This window comes from Schistocerca serialis, chromosome 11, assembly GCF_023864345.2.
Source record: "Schistocerca serialis cubense isolate TAMUIC-IGC-003099 chromosome 11, iqSchSeri2.2, whole genome shotgun sequence".
In the NCBI taxonomy this organism is placed as follows: domain Eukaryota; kingdom Metazoa; phylum Arthropoda; class Insecta; order Orthoptera; family Acrididae; genus Schistocerca; species Schistocerca serialis.
The window spans coordinates 56792628-56812712 of record NC_064648.1 but is presented as its reverse complement, the minus strand read 5'-3'; the positions used below and the strand labels follow the sequence as shown (position 1 = coordinate 56812712).

General features: G+C 39.6%; 1 protein-coding gene across 1 annotated transcript in view; it reads left to right on the top strand.

The window, feature by feature from the left end:
* Positions 1–19298, top strand: part of LOC126426433 (putative zinc finger protein 66) — a 95087-nt gene extending 75789 nt beyond the window's left edge. The window contains exons 7-8 of the mRNA XM_050088350.1: positions 16973–18495; positions 19168–19298. Of these exons, the coding sequence (XP_049944307.1) occupies positions 16973–18495; positions 19168–19298 (1654 nt within the window). The remainder of the gene's footprint in view (positions 1–16972; positions 18496–19167) is intronic.
* The last annotated feature ends 787 nt before the right edge of the window (positions 19299–20085 follow it).

Here is a 20085-nt window from a genome sequence, read left to right as displayed (position 1 = left end):
CGGAGAGCCTGCTCAGTTCGTCAGATGAACAATTTGATTTCTGTCTATGGCTGATGAAATCCATGAGCCAGATGAAGTCGCTTGCCATGTTCCAGAGAAAGCCTCTCAGTGTGCAAGACAGGACGGGGGGTAGTATTACTGGTGATTGGAAGCTCCGGTGTTAGGTGTGTAATGGCACCATTTAGAGAAACGACTGTATAGGAGGGGAAGGAATCCAATGTGCATACTGGGAGGAGTCTTTACAGATAAGAAATGGGTGCTTCTGGATGCCATGAAAGACATGGAATAGCCAGCAGTAGGTGGTGGCTCACGTTGGTGCTAATAATATGTGCCACATTGGATTCGAAGAGGTTCTGTCAGGTTTCAGGTGACTGGCTAGTAAAGACTGCCAGTTTGTGTGCGAGATGAAGGCAGAGCTCACCATCTGAAGCATCATGGGCAGAACAGAAGGTGGTTCTTTTATACAGAGTGGAGTGAAGTCTGAATCAGAGTCCCAGACAGTTTTCAGCTGTGTGGGTTGCAGATTCCCCAACTAGCGGTCAGAAGGTGGTGGATTTACAGATTCAGCTAAATGGCTCAGGAGTCAACTACACAAAGGAAGCAGTTCCACGAGTATGCGGATGTGTAAAGGGGACTGGGCTTTTTATTTAAATTAGAGGGTCTCAGGTAAGTGCAGAAAGTGCTTCAGTTTCAAAGGCTGCAAGTAGAATACCGAAAGAGGGTAGATACAACACAGTAAGTATCGTAGCTGTAAATTGTCGTAGTTGCATTAGAAAAGAACGAGGGCTCAAAGTGCTAACAGAAAGCACTGAATCTCAAATCGTTATAGGTATTTAAATAAGTTCAGCTGAAATGCTGGCCGGAGTGGCCGAGCGGTTAAAGGCGCTACAGTCTGGAACCGCACGACCGCTACAGTCGCAGGTTTGAATCCTGCCTTGGGCATGGATGTGTGTCATGTCCTTAGGTTAGTTAGGTTTAAGTAGTTCTAAGTTCTAGGGGACTTATGACCACAGCAGTTGAGTCCCATAGTGCTCAGAGCCATTTGAACCATCAGCTGAAATTTTTGAAGAGACCTAAGCATGTTCACAAAGAATAGATGAAATACATTTGGTGGTGTAGTGTTCATTGCTGTTCGAAGTAGTTTACCTTGTAGTAAAATTTAAGTAGATAGCTCCTGTGAGGTAGTAAGGGCAGCGATCAATTAAAAGTTCTGATCTCAGATGTCATGGTCTATCCGTAAAACTACCTCTTCCTGACGTTTCGTTGCCTACTGCAGCCAACTTCTTCGGAGGTGAGTAAACGATGGCTGCCAGGCCATGGATTTCCCGTTTATCTAGTGTGCATAGAGGGCACCAACATATGTCACGTGGGGCAGACTATAAGTCTATCTCTGACTAACATTCTTGAATGAATGTAATCGATCGTCACGTCATTGAAACAAAGTCGACCACAATATCCTCTCTAACTTTAAGCCATCCCCTTTTGTGTTGAAACCATTGTGATGTTCCAGAATTTCTATAGCTTTCCTATACATACGTGCATAATAATCGATGTTCTGGCTAACACGCTTGTCTCACTAAATTTTATTTCATGACCACCTTCCTTAAAAACATGTTTTGGTACAGCTGATTTGTCAGTACATCCCAGTCTACAGTTCCTTTTGTGTTCGGTTGGCCAAAACTTTCCCAATACAGTCCGTAATATTGTGAATAAATGGAAGAAAAACTTTTCCAGCTGACAGTTGTTGCTGCATGTTGTCACATACTTTTCTTCTGGGATGAAGTGCTCGCTCGATGTCGTTGTCGGCGTATCCATTTTTCTTAACAGCCATTCGTAAATGATTTAGATCAACTTGAAAATAAACTTACTAGGTCTGTCCACCAATGTTTTAATGACACCTCTCTTCTTCCTGGGATGATGGTTCGAATGCTTATGGAGGTAATAGTCGATGTGTGTTTCTTTTGTATACACCTTATGCCCTAGAATCCCATTGCCTGTTTAATTGCTGATACGTCCAAAAAATTTAGTTGCTATTTCTGTGTTTCTCCATAGTAAATTGTATCTTTGGATTAATACTATTCAGATATACCAAGAAACCGTACAGTTCCTCTCTACTGTGATTTCATATTACAAAAGTCCCATCCACGTACCGACACCACTTTCAAGGACTTTTTCTGCCCAACTGCAGTGCTTACTGTTCAAAAAATTCCATGAAAAGATTAGCAACAGCTGGACTCAGAGAGCTGCCCATGGCCACGCCTTCTGTTTGTTTGTGAAACTCATTATCATACTGGAAATATGTCATGGACGGCCGCCGGTGGCCGAGCGGTTCTAGGCGCTTCAGTCTGGAACCGCGCGACCGCTACGGTCGCAGGTTCGAATCCTGCCTCGGGCATGGATGTTTGTGATGTCCTTAGGTTAGTTAGGTTTAACTAGTTCTAAGTTCTAGGGGACTAATGACCTCAGCAGTTGAGTCCCATAGTGCTCAGAGCCATTTGAACCATTTTTGAATAAGTTCCCTTCACCAATGCTCTGACTTGGATGAAACATACTGAACAGTTCAGAGAAAACTTGTCATTTGAAATAGGTATGCCACTCGTAGAATTAGAGTTGGTGGGGACTTTCGTCTACCCTCGATATATTGGCGAAAATACTATGTCAGTGGTTGGCATAAAACGTCGCCAAAAACCAAACTGAATGGTGTGTCTGAAAATTATTTTGCACAGTGGCGCACTGAAAGTGTAAATGGTTGAGAAAACATCTTTGACATCTTAATAACCATGGCCAATCAGGGAGCGTAACAGGTACAGGGATTAGTGACCACAATGTTGTTGAGCCATGAAAAGTTCACAAGAGTGAATACTGTAACATCAAAACACACCAAAATAAACGCATAATACATGCCCTTGAAAAAGCAGATAAAAATTCACTTGACACATCCCAAAGAGAGAGTTTCCACCCCATCAGATAAGTCTTTCTAAGCATAGTCCAGATGTGGTTTAAAGTAAAATAAGTAACAACTGAGAGATACATATCAAATAAATTAATAAGTGGTACTGACACACAACAGGTCAGACCAGTGTTTCACAAGCAATGAAATACACGTGCCAAATTTAAAAGAATGCAAAATCCACAGGATTGGCGAAGTTTTGCAGAAGCTCGCAATTTAGTGCAAACTTCAATGAGAGAGGCTTTTAATAGTTTCCAGAACGACACTCTGTGTCGAAATCTGGCAGAAAACCCAAAGAAATTCTGGTGTATGTAAAGTATACAATTGACAAGGTGCATTAATACCTTCACTGCGCGATAACAGTGGTAAAGTTATTGACGGCAGTGCTACTAAAGCGAGTTACTGAAGACGGATTTTATCAATTCCTTCACAGGAAAAGCAAAGTATTACAGAATTCTAATTAAGAATAACTGCCTATATGAGTAACTTAGAAGTGGGTATCCTAAATGTGTTGGAGTAGCTTAACACTTAAGAAAGGCAATGCCTCTGGGGCAGACTGTACACCACCCAGGTTCCTTTCAGAATATGCTGATACAATAGCTCCATTCTTAGCAATCATATGCAACTCTTCAACTGCAGAAAGATGAGTACCCAGAAGCAGGAAAGTAGCACAAATTAGACCGGAACCCAAGAAAGGAAATGTGAGTAATCCGATGAAATGCACACCCATACCACTAACGTCACTTTGCAGTAGGATTTTGGAAAATATGATCTGTTTGAACATTGTGAATGACCTTCAAGATATCATTTATGGACAAATATCCAACATATATTCAGAGAACATAATTCTTGTGAAACACAACAAGCTCTTCATTCTCGCAAAGTAATGACTGATTTGGGCAGATGACATTACATTGATTCCATTTATTTTGTTTTACAGAAAGCTTTTGACTCTGTTCCTCACAAGTGATTTTCGTTTACGTTGTGTGCCCCTGGAGTATCATCCTAGCTGTTCGCACTTATTCGTGATTTTGTACCAGGAAGGTAACAGTTCGTAATATCTGACAGAAAGTCATCGAAGTAATATCTGACGTTTCCCAAGTAAGTGCTATAGGCCCTCTCTTGTACCTGATCTATGTACACAATTTAAGAGACAGTCTGAGAAGCTCTCTTTGATTGTTTGCAGATTATGCTGTCATTTACTTTATTGTAAAGTCATCAGATGATCAAAACGAATTGTGAAGTGATAAAGATGTCTTTAAGATGTGAAAAATGACATTTGACTGTAAATAATGGAAAGTATGAAGTAAACCACATGAGTATTGAAATGAATGTGCTAAATTTCGTTACCACGATACATCATACAAACCTAAAAGCTGTGAACTGAACTAAATACATAGGGATTACACTTATGAGTAAATTAAATCATGACATTCATATAGATAATGCTCTGGAGGAAGCAAACCAAAGATTGGTTTTTTGGCAGACAACTTGGAAAATGTAACAAGTCTACTAAAGAAACTGTTTCCACTGTGCTTGTCTGTCCTCTTGTGGAGTATTGCAGTGTGGTGTGGGACATCAAAGAAATTTAAAGGATAGCAGCTGTTTTTGTATTATCACGAAATCAGGGATGGAGTGCTATGGATACGATACATGAACTGGGATGGTGGTAATTAGAACAAAGGCGTTTGCGCTAGAGCCAGAGATTTTCGTGAAATTTCAAACACGAATTTTGTCGTCAGAGTTTGATAATATTTTGTTGGCGCCCATCTATGTAGGGAGAAATTATCATCATATTAAAGTACGAGAAATCAGAGCTCACATGGAAATATGTAACCCTGCACGCAATGAGAGTGGAATGGTAGAGAAGTAAATTAAAAATTATGGTTCGATGCCCATCTGCCAGGCCCTTAATCGTGAATTGCAGAGTTATCATGTAGATATAGATCATCAGGCATCATCGTCATTTGAGGGCTTAGGACGTTTAGGTGGTGTGACTGATAATTGTCTCAGAGCCACTTGCTCTTCACATATTTACTGACACTGTTCTCATTACATTTTCTGGAATACTTTAGCAACAGCAGCAAATTTCGTCAATATCTTCATCATCAGCACTCCCGTTACAGTGTACCATGGACAAAAAGTTAATTAACTGAATATAGAAAATCGAATGCTTAGCAGTGAGATTTCTTTTTTGTTTTTAATATGTACAGTCGATGTCTTAATCAGTCATTGTCAAGATGCAAATCCTGAGAGAGTACTGTGCATAGATGTTTCAAAAAGAAAGTAGAACCTCCTACTGATACAATAGTAACAAAACATAATGAGAGTTACAGGTAGACCAGTTTCTAAACATTTCTTGTGTGGACAGGCATTTTAAACAATTCGAACATATGCAACACTTCATACATGTTAATTGCAGTAACGTCATACGACATAATGGGCGCAGAGGTGTGAGGTGCACGGGGCAAAGTGTGCTGCATGATAGTTGATGGAGCACTGGCCATGGGAGTGGAGGTGTTCATGGCTGGATGCTTATGCTCATAACAGTGATTATGCATTTGAACTGTACTGAAATCTTGGTCCTGTGCATGCAGAGCCGAGGGCACTTCGAACAGGAGCTGCTACATCTACAAGTAGCAGAAGCACAGGGAGGAGACACAAGGGTCCTCTCATCCCTCTCCTTCTCCCCTCCCCTCCCATATCTCCTTTCCATCCTGTGCACCTCAGGCACTAGTTCCTTTCCTGTTTTCTCTCTAACTCTCCCACCCTCCTTTCCTCTCTCTGTCTCCCATGTATCTCCCCAGCCCGTATCTCCAGGTAGGTTGAGATTCCTAAACTGCCAGAAAGTTCTATACAGGCTTATAAATCCATAACCATTCAATGTATTGATAAGGTTTACAGCTCGTATGAAAACAATACCGTCTTTTAACATGGAAAAATGTACTTCCACCCAATAAAAAGTTTTTCACCTTAGGAAGCGCGTTTCTAGCTGGGAAATCTGGAAATTTTTTCTTGTTTGTATATACACCCAGTTAAGAAGGTATCTCTTTCATATGAAATGAAGTGCCTATTGAGAAGAAATGCCGTGCACAGGTGGTACAGCCGTTTTACTGCATTGCAGGAATATCATTGAAATAAATGGCTGTGAAGAGGCCCCATGTCAATAAATGTGTTGAAGAATACAATCAAGGAATTTGAAGAAATAAGTGAATTGGGTGGTGCAGCAGATTGCCATAGCGGTTGTTGAAGTTGCTTTTAGCTACACCTAATCATGCAGCAGATGCCTCAAATTCTGCAGTAAATGCTAGCGTTCTCACAGGATATCTCTCTCTCTCTCTCTCTCTCTCTCTCTCTCTCTCTCTCTCTCTCTCTCTCTCTCTCCTTCCCTCCCTCTCCCCCCCTCCCCCCTCCCTACCTCCTTCCCTCCTTCCCTACCTCCCTCCTTCCCTACCTCCCTCCCCCCTCCCTCCCCCACCCTCCCCTCACCCCCACCACACACATGCTACCTCTGACTGCCTCCCCCCCCAGTCAACAGTTAAACAGATTTGGTGACACATTTTACTCTAGTATCTCTAGAAGGCTCTTAATGTGCTGCTAAAGAAGTCCCAAGATAGGCTACAACACTTTCATTTTGCGTTTATTTTTGGCACACATGGAAATGAGCGACTTTTGGCTGGGGAATATTCTTTGGATGGACAAGGCATATTTTACTCTGCATGTGGCTGTGAATGCACAGAACTGTCACATATGGGGGTTTTCCTCCCAAATCTTGTGCAGGAACATCCACTGCTCCCAGCTTATGTGATAGTGTGGTGTGATTTCACAAGCCCCCTTCATTTTCAGTCAGTGTTCCTAGAAGATAATGACAAGTTATGCACCTCTTAGGAGTACAGTGACATCTGAACTTTATAAGGACCTTGTTATGCAGCGTGATTCCGGCATTTCATGAAAACACATGTACCATTATTTTGATGGTATGTCATTTGTCGAGTGAACCATTGGTTGCATGTAAACTTCAGTATCATCTGTATCATATCTAGACAGTTTCAAGATATGTGGCCTTCGAGATCCTCTGATATAAATTCATATGACATGTGGATGTTGGGATATGTGAAAGATTTATTGGGGATGTATCCAGATACCCCTGATCAGTAAGTTATCATATGATGACAGTCAGTCTGATTACACAGTATATGATGTAGACAACTATTAACTATGTCATGTCAAGGATACATCAAGTTGCAGAGGCAGTAGACCATTTTGAATATGTAACTTCTGATCATATGCTAACAAAGGTACCAGAACCACCATTATCATTGGTCTGATCGTTCTTCTCTTTTCCTGCCTGATACCTCATTCTCACTGCTTATAGCACCATATTTTCACCTGGTGGCAGAAAGTGAAAAATTACTTTTCAGCATGCTCGTTGAGGACACCAGTTAATATACATCCTACAATGTTACAGCATCCTGCAAAGTATAGAGCCCACACTGCAGCACCCAGAACACTCTCAGTTTAATTAAAATCAGTTAAAACGCCTCGGATCGATTTCTTGTTATGAAAACAGGGTGCTTTTCAGACAATTTTACGCTCAGTAAATTCCTAATAAAGTTGCTATGACTTCTAGCAGATACCACACTCGTTCTATGATTGCCACTCAGCAGGGGTTTTTATCAACAGCTTGTGTTTATTGTTATTACAGTATAATAATTATGGTGACCTCTGTCAGTGTCTCTTACAATATGCAGTGTGCCCCATGTCTCCCTAACCATTCAAACCAGTCGGATCAGACTTCTTATTCTCCATGAGTTCTGTCCACAGCTCGTGATCTAGTAGCTAACATTGCTGCTTCTGGATCATGGGATCCTGGATTCGATTCCTGGCTGAGTTGGGGACCTTCTCTGCCTAATGACTGGGTGTTTGCATTGTCCTCATCATTTGATCATCATCATTCGTGACAGTGGCTACATTGGACTGTGTAAAAAAGACTGTAAAAATTGGGCCTGATGACTGTGCAGTTGAGTGACCCACAAACCAATCATCATCATACATGACTTCTGAGAGTAAGAGAACTGTACTTCAACGTATATTTCGGTAAATGATTTATGAAGTTGTGGATGACACTAATATTCATCAAGATTAAATGATGGAAATTGGTGATACAAATTCAGAAAATGGCTTGTTGGTGGTGGTGGTAGTAGTAGTTGTGAAAATAACAGAGGACATACTCATATCACCATGACTCCTTCTTTTATTGTAGGGGAAACTCAAATGGAGACATGCACAATCCAAGCAATGTTTATTCTAGACAATATAACAGTGCTTTGCAGATTCCTGCCCTGTGACTTAGTGGTAATGCGTTGGGCAGGAATCAAGTCATTGAACTAGAAATCAGGTGTACTTTTCCCTGAAGATATTTTAGATATTCAACAGTGATGAAACAAAATCTTGATAATATAAAAATGTTCAAAAGAACATACCTTCTTTGCGTGATATTAATGTTTCCGAGATAAGATTTAATAGGCTTGCTTGTATTCACAACAGTCTCCAACCAAGTGCACTGACTATCTTTCCTTAGTAGGTGGAACCAGATATAATAGTTTCACGGTGATGTAAGAAACGACCCACCAGGGTAGCCGAGAGCACTAACACACTGCTTCCTGGACTCCTGTAGGCGTGCTGACTCCGGATCGAATCCATCTGGCAGATTAACGACGGAGGGCCAGTGTGCTGGCCACCCTGGATGTGGCTTTTAGGTGGTTTTCTACACCCTGCTAGGTGAATGGCAGGCTGGTCCCCACATTCCACTTCAGTTACACAGCTTGCAGACATTCGCATTTTCCCATGGATTACACTGGATGGAAACAGTTGGGGTACACTAATTCACTAATTATGTCCCGGAATGGGGGGAGGGACATTGAGAATGGCGACCCCATCGTAATACTAGCCTGTATAATATGTAATGGCACTTTGCAACCAGCCTCGGCCAAAAGACTGAGTAAACGTTGCGAAGTCCCATTGATCCCCCAACCCAACTAGTTGTTGGGTAGAGGAGTACTGGCGTAGATAAATCGAATGTAAGAAACTGTTATTGTTCATAATGACAGCCCTTTGGTTGGAAAATTGAGAGAACAAAGGAAGGAATAAAATAGAGGTAACAGCTATCATGCCAAAATTTTTAACAAATGTGGTGTAAACCATCAGCAGTGTTGCAGTCCAGGCTGTAGTATGTGTGTTGATAAAATACATGTGCACTTCCATCATCACTGCAACCATAAAAAAGAAACGCAAAGTATATCTATTTAAAAAAGCTGATAAGAATGCTCTTAACGCCCTCTTAAGAGACAGTCTTCACTCCTTCCGATCTGATCATGTAAGTGTAGAAAAGTTGTGGTATGTTTTCAAAGAGATAATAGCGACAGCAATTGAGAGATAAATACCACATAAATTAATAAGTGATGGCACTCATCCCCCATGGTACACTAGGTGGGTCAGATCGTTGTTGCAGAAGCAACGAAAAAAGCATGCCAAATTTAAAAGAGCACAAAATCCTCAAGATTGGCAAAGTTTTACAGAAGTTCGAAATATGGCGCGTACTTAAATGCGAGATGCTTTCGATAATTTCCACAACGAAATTCTGTCTTGAAATCTGGCAGAAAACCAAAAGAGATTCTGGTCATACAAAAGGCACACCAGTGGCAACACACAATACCTTCACTGTGCGATACCAACGGTGAAGTCACTGAAGATAGTGCCACTAAAGCAGATTTATTAAACACGGTTTTCTGGAACTCCTTCACCAAAGAAGACGAAGTAAAAATTCCTGAATTCCAAACAAGAACAACTGCCAAGATGAGAAACATAGAAGTAGATATCCTCGGAGTAACAAAGCAGCTTAAATCACTTAATAATGGCAAAAGCCTCCGATACAGACTGTATACCAGTCAGGTTCCTCTCAGAGTATGCTGATAAAATAGCTCCATATTTAGCAATTATACACGACAACTCGCTCACCGAAAGATCCGTACCTAAAGACTGGAAAATTGCTCAAGTCACACAAATACCCAAAAAGGGAAGTAGGAGTAATTCGCTAAATTACAGGCCTATATCACTAACGTCAATTTGCAGTAGGGTTTTGGAACATACACTGTATTCAAACATTATGAAGTACCTCAAAGAAAACGATTTATTGACACAGTCAGCATGGTTTCAGAAAATTTCGTTCTTGTGAGAGACAACTGACTCTTTATACTCTGAAGTAATAAGTGTTATCGACAAGGAATGTCAAATTAATTCCATATTTTTAGATTTACAGAAGGCTTTCGACACTGTTCCTCACAGGCGTCTTCTAACCAAACTGTGTGCCTATGGAGTATCGCCTCGGTTGTGCGACTGGATTCGTGATTTCATGTCATAAATGTCACAGTACGTACTAACTGACGGAAAGTCATCGAGTAAAACAAGTAATATCCGGCGTTCCCCGCTATTGTTCCTGATCTATATTAACAACATAGGAGACAATCTGGGTAGCCGTCTTAAATTGTTTGCAGATGATTCTGTCATTTACCGTCTTGTAAAGTCATCACATGATAAAAACGACTTACAAAGTGATTTACATAAGATATCTGTATGGTGCAAAAAGTGGCAACTGACCCTGAATAAGGGAAAGTATGAAGTTATTCCCATGAGTCCTAAAAGAAGTGTGCTAAATTACAATTACACGATAAGTCACACAAAACTGAAGGCTGTAAATTCAACTAAATACTTAGGGATTACAAATAACCTAAAGTCAAACGATCACATAGATAATATTGTGGGTAGAGAAAAAGGGAGAGAAGGAAACGTAGTAGGTGAATATGGACAGGGGGTAAGAAATGAAAGAGGAAGCCGTCTGGTAGAATTTTACACAGAGCATAACTTAATCATAGCTAACACTTAGTAAAAGAATCATAAAAGAAGGTTGTACACTTGGAAGAATCCTGGAGATACTAGAAGGGATCAGATAGATTATATAATGGTAAGACAGAGACTTATGAACCAGGTTTTAAATTGTAAGACATTTCCAGGGGCAGATGTGGACTCTGACCACAATCTATTGGTTATTAACTGTATATTAAAACTGAAGAAACTGCAATGTGAATTTAAGGAGATGGGACATGGATAAACAGACTACATCAGAGGTCGTACAGAGTTTCAGGGAGAGGATAATGGAACAATTGTCACGAATGGGGGAAAGAAATACAGTAGAAGAAGAATATGTAGCTTTGAGGAATGAAATAGTGAAGGCAGCTGAGGAACAAGTAGGTAAAAAGACGAGGGCTAGTAGAAATCCTTGGGTAACAGAAGTAATATTGAATTTAATTGATGAAAGGAGAAAATATTAAAATGCAGTAAATGAAGCAGGCAAAAAGGAATACAAATGTCTCAAAAATGAGATTGACAGGAAGTGCAAAATGGCTAATCAGGGACAAATGTAAGGCTGTAAAGGGTTATCTCACGAGGGGTAAGATAGATACTGCCTACAGGAAAATTAAAGAGACCTTTGGAGAAAAGAGAGCCACTTGTATGAATATCAAGAGCTCAGATGGAAACCCAGTTCTAAGCAAAGAGGGGAAAGCAGAAAGGTGGAAGGAGTATACAGGGTGTTACAAAAAGGTACAGCCAAACTTTCAGGAAACATTCCACACACAAAGAAAGAAAATATGTTATGTGGACATATGTCCAGAAACGCTTACTTTCCATGTTAGAGCTCATTTTATTACTTCTCTTCAAATCACTTTAATCATGGAATGGAAACACACAGCAACATAACATACCAGCGTGACTTCAAACACTTTGTTACAGGAAATGTTCAAAATGTCCTCCGTTAGTGAGGATACATGCATCCACCCTCCGTCACATGGAATCCCTTATGCGCTGATGCATCCCTGGAGAATGGCATATTGTATCACAGCCGTCCACAATACGAGCATGAAGAGTCTCTACATTTGGAACCGGGGTTGCATAGACAAGAGCTTTCAAATGCCCCCATAAATTAGAGTCAAGAGGGTTGATGTCAGGAGAGGGTGGAAGCCATGGAATTGGTCTGCCTCTACCCATCCATCGCTCACCGAATCTGTTGTTGAGAAGTGTACAAACACTTCGACTGAAATGTGCAAGTGCTCCATCGTACATGAACCACATGTTGTGTCATACTTGTAAGGCACATGCTCTAGCAGCACAGGTAGAGTATCCCGTATCAAATCATGATAACGTGCTCCATTGAGCGTTGGTGGAAGAACATGGGGCCCAATCAAGACATCACCAGCAATGCCTGCTCAAATGTTCACAGAAAATCTGTGTTGATGAAGTGATTTCACAATTGCGTGCGGATTCTCGTCAGCCCACACATGTTGATTGTGAAAATTTACAATTTGATCAGGTTGAAATGAAGCCTCATCCTTAAAGAGAACATTTGCACTGAAATGAGGATTGACACATTGTTGGATGAACCATTCACAGAAGTGTACCCGCGGAGGCCAATCAGCTGCTGATAGTGCCTGCACATGCTGTACGTGGTACGGAAACAACTAGTTCTACCTTAGCGCTCTCCATTCAGTGACGTGGTCAACGTTACCTTGTACAGCAGCAACGTCTCTGTCGCTGACATTAAAGTTATCGTCAACTGCACAAAGAATTGCCTCATCCATTCTCCTTGTCGTTCTCGGTCTTCCCCAGTCGCGAGTCATAGGCTGGAATGTTTCGTGCTCCCTAAGACGCCGATCCATTGCTTCGAACGTCTTCTGTCGGGACACCTTTGTTCTGGAAATCTGTCTCGATACAAACGTACCACGCCACGGCTATTGCCCCATGCTAATCCATACATCAAATGGGCATCTGCGAACTCCACATTTGTAAACATTGCACTGACTGCAAAACCACGTTCGTAATGAACACTAACCTGTTCATGCTACGTACTGATGTGCTTGATGCTAGTACTGTAGAGCAATGAGTCGCATGTCAACACAAGCAACGAAGTCAGCATTACCTTCCTTCAATTGGGCCAACTGGCAGTGAATCGAGGAAGTACAGTACATACTGACGAAACTAAAATGAGCTCTAACATGGAAATTAAGCATTTCCGGACACATGTCCACATAACACCTTTCCTTTATTTGTGTGAGAGGAATGTTTCCTGAAAGTTTGGCCATACCTTTTTGTAACACCTTGTATAGAGGGTCTATACAAGGGCGATGTGCTTGCGGACAATATAATGGAAATGGAAGAGGATTTAGATGAAGATGAAATGGGAGATACTATACTGCATAAAGAGTTTGACAGAGCACTGAAAGACCTGAGTCGAAACAAGGCCCCGGGAGTGGACAACATTCCATTAGAACTACTGATGGCCTTGGAAGAGCCAGTCCTGACAAAACTCTACCATCTGGTGAGCAAGATGTATGAGACAGGCGAAGTACCCTCAGACTTTAAGAATAATATAATAATTCCAAGCCCAAAGAAAGCAAGTGTTGACAGATGAGAAAATTACCGAACTATCAGTTTAATAAGTCACAACTGCAAAATACTAACGCGAATTCTTTATAGATGAATGGAAAAACTGGTACAGTTCGGCCTCTGAGAAGATCAAATTGGATTCCATAGAAATATTGGAACTCGTGAGGAATACTGACTCTGCGACTTATCTTAGAAGAAAGATTAAGAAAAGGCAAACCTATGTTTCTAGCATTTGTAGACTTTGAGAAATATTTTGACAATGTTGACTGGAATACTCTTTCAAATTCTAAAGGTGGCAGGGGTAAAATACAGGGAGTTCAAGGCTATTTACATTTTCTACAGAAATCAGATAGCAATTAAGAGTAGAGGGACATGAAAGGTAAGCAGTGATTGGAAAGGGAGTGAGACAGGGTTGTAGCCTCTCCCCGATGTTATTTAATCTGTATATTGAGCGATCAGTAAAGGAAGCAAAAGAAAAATTCGGAGTAGGTATTAAAATCCATGGAGAAGAAAGAAAAACTTTCAGGCTCACCGATGACATTGTAATTCTGTTGGAGACAGCAACGGACTGGGAAGAGCAGCTGAACGGAATGGACAGTGTCTTGAAAGGAGGATATAAGATGAACATCAACAAAAGCAAAACTAGGATAATGGAATGTAGTCGGGTGGTGCTGAGGGAATTAGATTAGCTAATGAGCCACTTAAAGTAGTAGGTGATTTTTGTTATTTGGGGGGAAAAATAACTGACGATGGACGAAGTAGATAGGATATAAAATGTAGACTGGCAATGGCAAGGAAAGCGTTTGGAGAAGAGAGATTTATGAACATCGAGTATAGATTTGTCAGGAAGTCGTTTCTGAAAGTATTTTACGGAGTGTAGCCGTGTATGGAAGTGAAACATGGAGGATAAATAGTTTGGACAAAAAGAGAATAGAAGCTTTCGAAATGTGGTGCTACAGAAGAATTATGAAGATTAGATGGGTAGATCACATAACTAATGAGGAGGTATTGACTAGAATTGGGGAGAAGAGAAGTTTGTGGCACAACTTGACAAGAAGAAGGACCGGTTGGTAGGACATGTTCTGAGGCATCAAGGGATCACAAATTTAGCATTGGAGGGCTGCGTGGAGAGTAAAAATCGTAGAGGGAGACCAAGAGATGAATACACTAGCAGATTCAGGATGATGTAGGTTGCAGTAGGTACTGGGAGATGAAGAAGCTTGCACAGGATAGAGTAGCATGGAGAGCTGCATCAAACCAGTCTCAGAACTGAAGAAAACAACAACAACAAACCAAAGACTGCAATTCATTGCCAGAACACTTAGAAGGTGCAACAGGTCTGCTAAAGAGACTGCTTACACCACGCTTGTCCACCCTTTTCTGGAGTGCTGCTGTGTGGTGTGGGATCTGCGTCAGGTGGGACTGACGGATGACACTGAAAAAGTACAAAAAACGGCAGCTCGTTTTGTATTTTCGCGAAATAGGGGACATAGTGTCAGAGACATGGTATGTGAATTGGAGTGGCAATCATGAAAACAAAGGCGTTTTTCGTTGCGACAGGATCTTCTCATGAAATTTCAATCACCAGTTTTCTCCTCCGATTGGGAAAACATTCTGTTGGCACCCACTTACATAGGGAGAAATGATCATCACGATAAAATAAGAGAAATCAGGGCTCGCACAGAAAAATTTAAGTGCTCGTTTTTCCTGCGCACCATTCGACAGTGGAATGGTAGAGAGTGAGCTTGAAAGTGCTTCATTGAACCATCTGCGAGGCACTTTATTGTGAATAGCAGAGTAATCGTGTAGACGTAGATGAATACTTTATCAGTGTACCTGCCACACGAAATGCTGTGCAGTAAAGATTAGGGATATGACAGAAGCACCCAGTATCTACACAATGCTTTCATGGTGGTCTCTAAAACAAGTGATAAATAAAAACCTCAAAATTTATTTATTGCTAAAGCTTTCCAGAAATTCTTTTTCTTATTCTGGTTGGTTTATGGTTGACTGGCATATTGTAAAATTTTAATTGTAAGTTTTATTTCTAGTACTTTGACAAACAGAAAGGTAATTGTTCGAAATCTTATTTGCATATTTTTCTGATGTGTTTTATCATTATTAGTGTTCAGTTACTTCACTTACATGTGTATGAAAATACAAGTTGTAAATTATTGAATTATATAAGCTACAAAATTTAGTGATTCAGTTGTCAACTTCTAGAATCTGACACACCATGATACCAGTTACATTTTAAAAAATCGTGTGATCCAATTAATTGTTCAAAAACACTCGAAATTTACCAGATACCATGCCAAACTTAACTATGTACTCAACACAATGCAAAAAAGTGAAAAGGTACCGTCAGAACAAAAGAAAACTCTGGAGCCTGCACACCTTCAGTAGTTTGTAATCTTTCATATCCCCCTATGTACATACTGGGGACCTGAAAAGCATTACAGTTCTTTTCTGTGGGAAAGGGTTTAACTGCAGGTTTAATAATGAAACCCAGATACTACAGGTGTAGCTCATGCATCAGCTGTTATCACTGCCACTCAGTGTGTAGTGTTACCCTTCAGTATTTAATGGGTGATGATGTGACCATTTGTGTTTGTGTCCTTCAGTCAATGGTGTTCTGCAATGGCAGGAGACCAGATGTTGGGAAGATGTAAAAATTTTCAACAAGGCTCACTCCAGGTGTACTGGAAAATTTACAAGCATTTCCATCTGTTTAGACAATATTTCCATTTGTGAAAGGCTTCATATAAGTTGCAGTGCCAAAAACAGTTTTAGATTAAAACCATCTGCAAGTGTGTCATTCACATTCATTCATCAGTATGCAAATTTATTCCCGTGATTGATGTCACCTTGATTCTTGTTCATGAACAGTCATTGTCCAGCTGATCAACATCCATTGTAGATAACGAATGAAAATATTGATGCTTGCACTAGTAATTGATTTATTTGGAATCAAACAAAAAAAATCGTTTACCAGGTGAAATAAATTTACCATTCGTAGAGGTGAAAGTGTTGGCGAAACAAGGAGAATGCACTTACAGGGCTAACATAATCGAAGAGGAACATTTAGAAATTATTTCTCTTAAATAAATCTGAAATACCTTGAACTTAAAAATTTTGAATTAAAACATGTAACTGATTAATTTTTTGATACATTTCATAAATTGTTGTAGACTATTGACTTGTAGCACTGTATTTTAAAAAGATTGTAACATGTGAAAGTGAAGTATTTTAGTTCTAATCTAAAAATTTCAGATCAAATCAGCAGTGACTCAGAATAATCATTATTGAATTTCCTCTGGTTATTTTCGTTTTAAACCACTTTTACCTCATCAGTTCCTTACTTCTGGTGGAATATTATAATTTTAAATCAGTAACAGTTACTGAATATGTCAATTCTTATGCACTTTTATGACTTGTGACCTATAGTACTGGATTTATGGTCACTCAAATATTGTTTCTTTGTTGTATATCTCAATATTTAATGTTATCCTCCTCACTCTTCAGATTTACTCAGACTACTGGTGGGAGTTGCAGCATATCATGTGAAGAAACTTGTCACCATAGACTGGTCCAGGATGAGTTGATGATAGACATGGAGAAGTCAACACAAGGGTTCAGTACCAATACAGAAGATGTGACTATTGATAAGGAATGCTCAGTTGCCACCCAATATGACTGTAGTATGAGGGAAAAGGAATTACATGTATATAGCTGTAATTTCTGCCAACAGAGCTTTTCTTCAAAATACAGACTCATAATGCATGTGTTTATGCACATTGATGGAACGCAACCACCTTCGTATGTTTGTAAGTGGTGTGGTGAGGTATTTCACAGTAATGTTGGCTTGAAAAAGCATATGACAATGAGTGAGAATTGTCAAGTTTTAACTGCTGACAGTCATGAAAAATATGCACATAGTGATGAGCATCAAACCACTACCTCGTTGGATAGCGAGGCAGAAGTTTCTGTCACAGAACACAATGACCAGTCTTCATGTAAGGAAACTTGGAAAGATTCAAAGAAGCCCTCTAATGACATATGTAACACACATATGACAAATGATAGAGAGAAAACAAGTAATTATGGAACTTTGTCTATAGCTGTTAATGTCAGCGCCCAGGCTGATCTACTTACTGCCAACAGAACTGACAGATGTGGTATTTGTGGCAAATTGTTTGCTAGGTCAGGTGATCTCGAGAGACATGTTTCCATTCATACTGGGAAAAGACTTCACAAATGTGATATTTGTGAGAAATGGTTTGCCCAGTCACGTTATCTAAAGGCTCACAAATTAATTCACACTGGAAAGAAACCTTACATGTGCCAGATTTGTGGGAAACCTTTTACTATGTTAGGTGGTCTTAAGAAACATTCATTACTTCACACTGGAAATAAACCTCACAAATGTGAGATTTGTGGGAAATCATTTACTATATTAGGCAATCTTAACAAACATATATTAATTCACACTGGCAAGAAACCTCACAAATGTGAGATGTGTGGGAAAGCTTTTGTGTTTTCAAGCTATCTGAAGGCACACTCATTAATTCACAATGGAAGGAAACCTCACAAATGTGAGATTTGTGGGAAATCTTTTACTATATTAGGTAATCTGAAGAAACATCTATTAATTCACACTGGAAATAAACCCCACAAATGTGAGATTTGTGGGAAATCTTTTGCTAGGGCAGATCATTGCAAGACACACACATTATTTCACATTGGAAATAAACGTCACAAATGTGAGATTTGTGGGAAATCTTTTACTATATTAGCCAATCTTAACAAACACTTATTAATTCACACTGGAAAGAAACCTCACAAATGTGAGATTTGTGGGAAATCTTTTGCTGCGTCAGGCTATCTCAAGAATCATGTTTTAATTCACAGTGGAGAGAAACCGCACAAATGTGAGATTTGTGGGAAATCTTTCACTATGTCAAGCCATCTCAAGAAACACGTATTAATTCACACTGGAAAGAAACCCTACATGTGCGAGATTTGTGGGAAATCTTTTACTATGTTAGGTGATCTAAACAAACATGTATTAATTCACACTGGAAAGAAACCTCACAAATGTGAGATTTGTGGGAAATCTTTTACTGTATTAGGCAATCTTAACAAACATGTATTAATTCACAATGGAGAGAAACCTCACAAGTGTGAGATTTGTGGGAAATCTTTTACTATGTTAGGTGATCTCAAGAAACACTCGTTAATTCATACTGGAAATAAACCTCACAAATGTGAGATTTGTGGGAAATCTTTTGCTAGGGCAGATAATTGCAAGACACACTCACAATTTCACACTGGAAGTAAACGTCACAAATGTGAGATTTGTGGGAAATCTTTTACTATATTAGGCAATCTTAACAAACACTTATTAATTCACACTGGAAAGAAACCCCATAAATGTGAGATTTGTGGGAAATCTTTTACTATGTTAGGTGATCTCAAGAAACATGTATTAATTCACACTGGAAAGAAACCTCATAAATGTGAGATTTGTGGGAAATCTTTTACTATAGTAGGCAATCTTAACAAACACGTATTAATTCACACTGGAGAGAAACCTCACAAATGTGAGATATGTGGGAAAGCATTTGCGTTGTCATGCTATCTGAAGGAACACACATTAATTCACACTGGAAAGAAACCTTACATGTGCGAGATTTGTGGGAAATCTTTTACTATCTCAGGTAATCTCAAGAAACATTCATTAATTCACACTGGAAAGAAACCTCTCAAATGTGAGATCTGTGACAAAAGTTTCACTTACTTGGATACTCTCAAGACACATGCATTACTTCACGTCAGAAAGAAAATGTAATTATGTGTTAGTTGACACAAATAAGTTTTCGTAGTTGGTGCCCTGGAGGCCTATAAAATAATGTATGTACCAGGGGACAATAAATTGTACTTTCGGTGAAATAACTTTAAAATCTAGTAGAATTGTGAAAAAACTTGTAATGATGTGTACTATAGAGTGTTAACAGATAATGTGACAAAAAATTCATATATGTAGCTTCAGATGCCATGAAATCGTATTACCAAATACTCAAGAAACATGAATCAAATATGTTTTTGTCATTAGCACTGCTGCTTTTTCCTATTATCTTGTGACAAGAAGATTGTGAATTGTGATAAATCCTTACATTTGTCAGTAATCATAAGTATCTTGCAATATTCAGTATAAGGCCAAGGAAATGTGATGACTTGCTGCTTAATATTCCAAACAAAGTCATCATGTAGTACATGTAACTCTGTATTTTAGAAATAGTGACTGTAAAAAGCACTTGCTTCATTGAGGCTAGTAAACTCAATACTGGAGAAACATGATTATAACAATTATTTTACTCAGATATGTTTTCGCAAGAGACTTGGTGTGTCATTAATAGTGTGTACATTTGTGTTCTGTTGGTAGTAATCCTGCATTAGTAAACGTAACAACAAATATAAGAACCTGCTTAATAGCATATTTGGCCACCTTTGGAATACAGTAGTTTGAAAATTCTAAATGATATGGACTTGACACATCATTTACATGTTTCTGGGTGTATGTTGCACCAGTTGTATTCCGCACGTTTAGATTAGCTAAACGGTATGGTCAAGACATC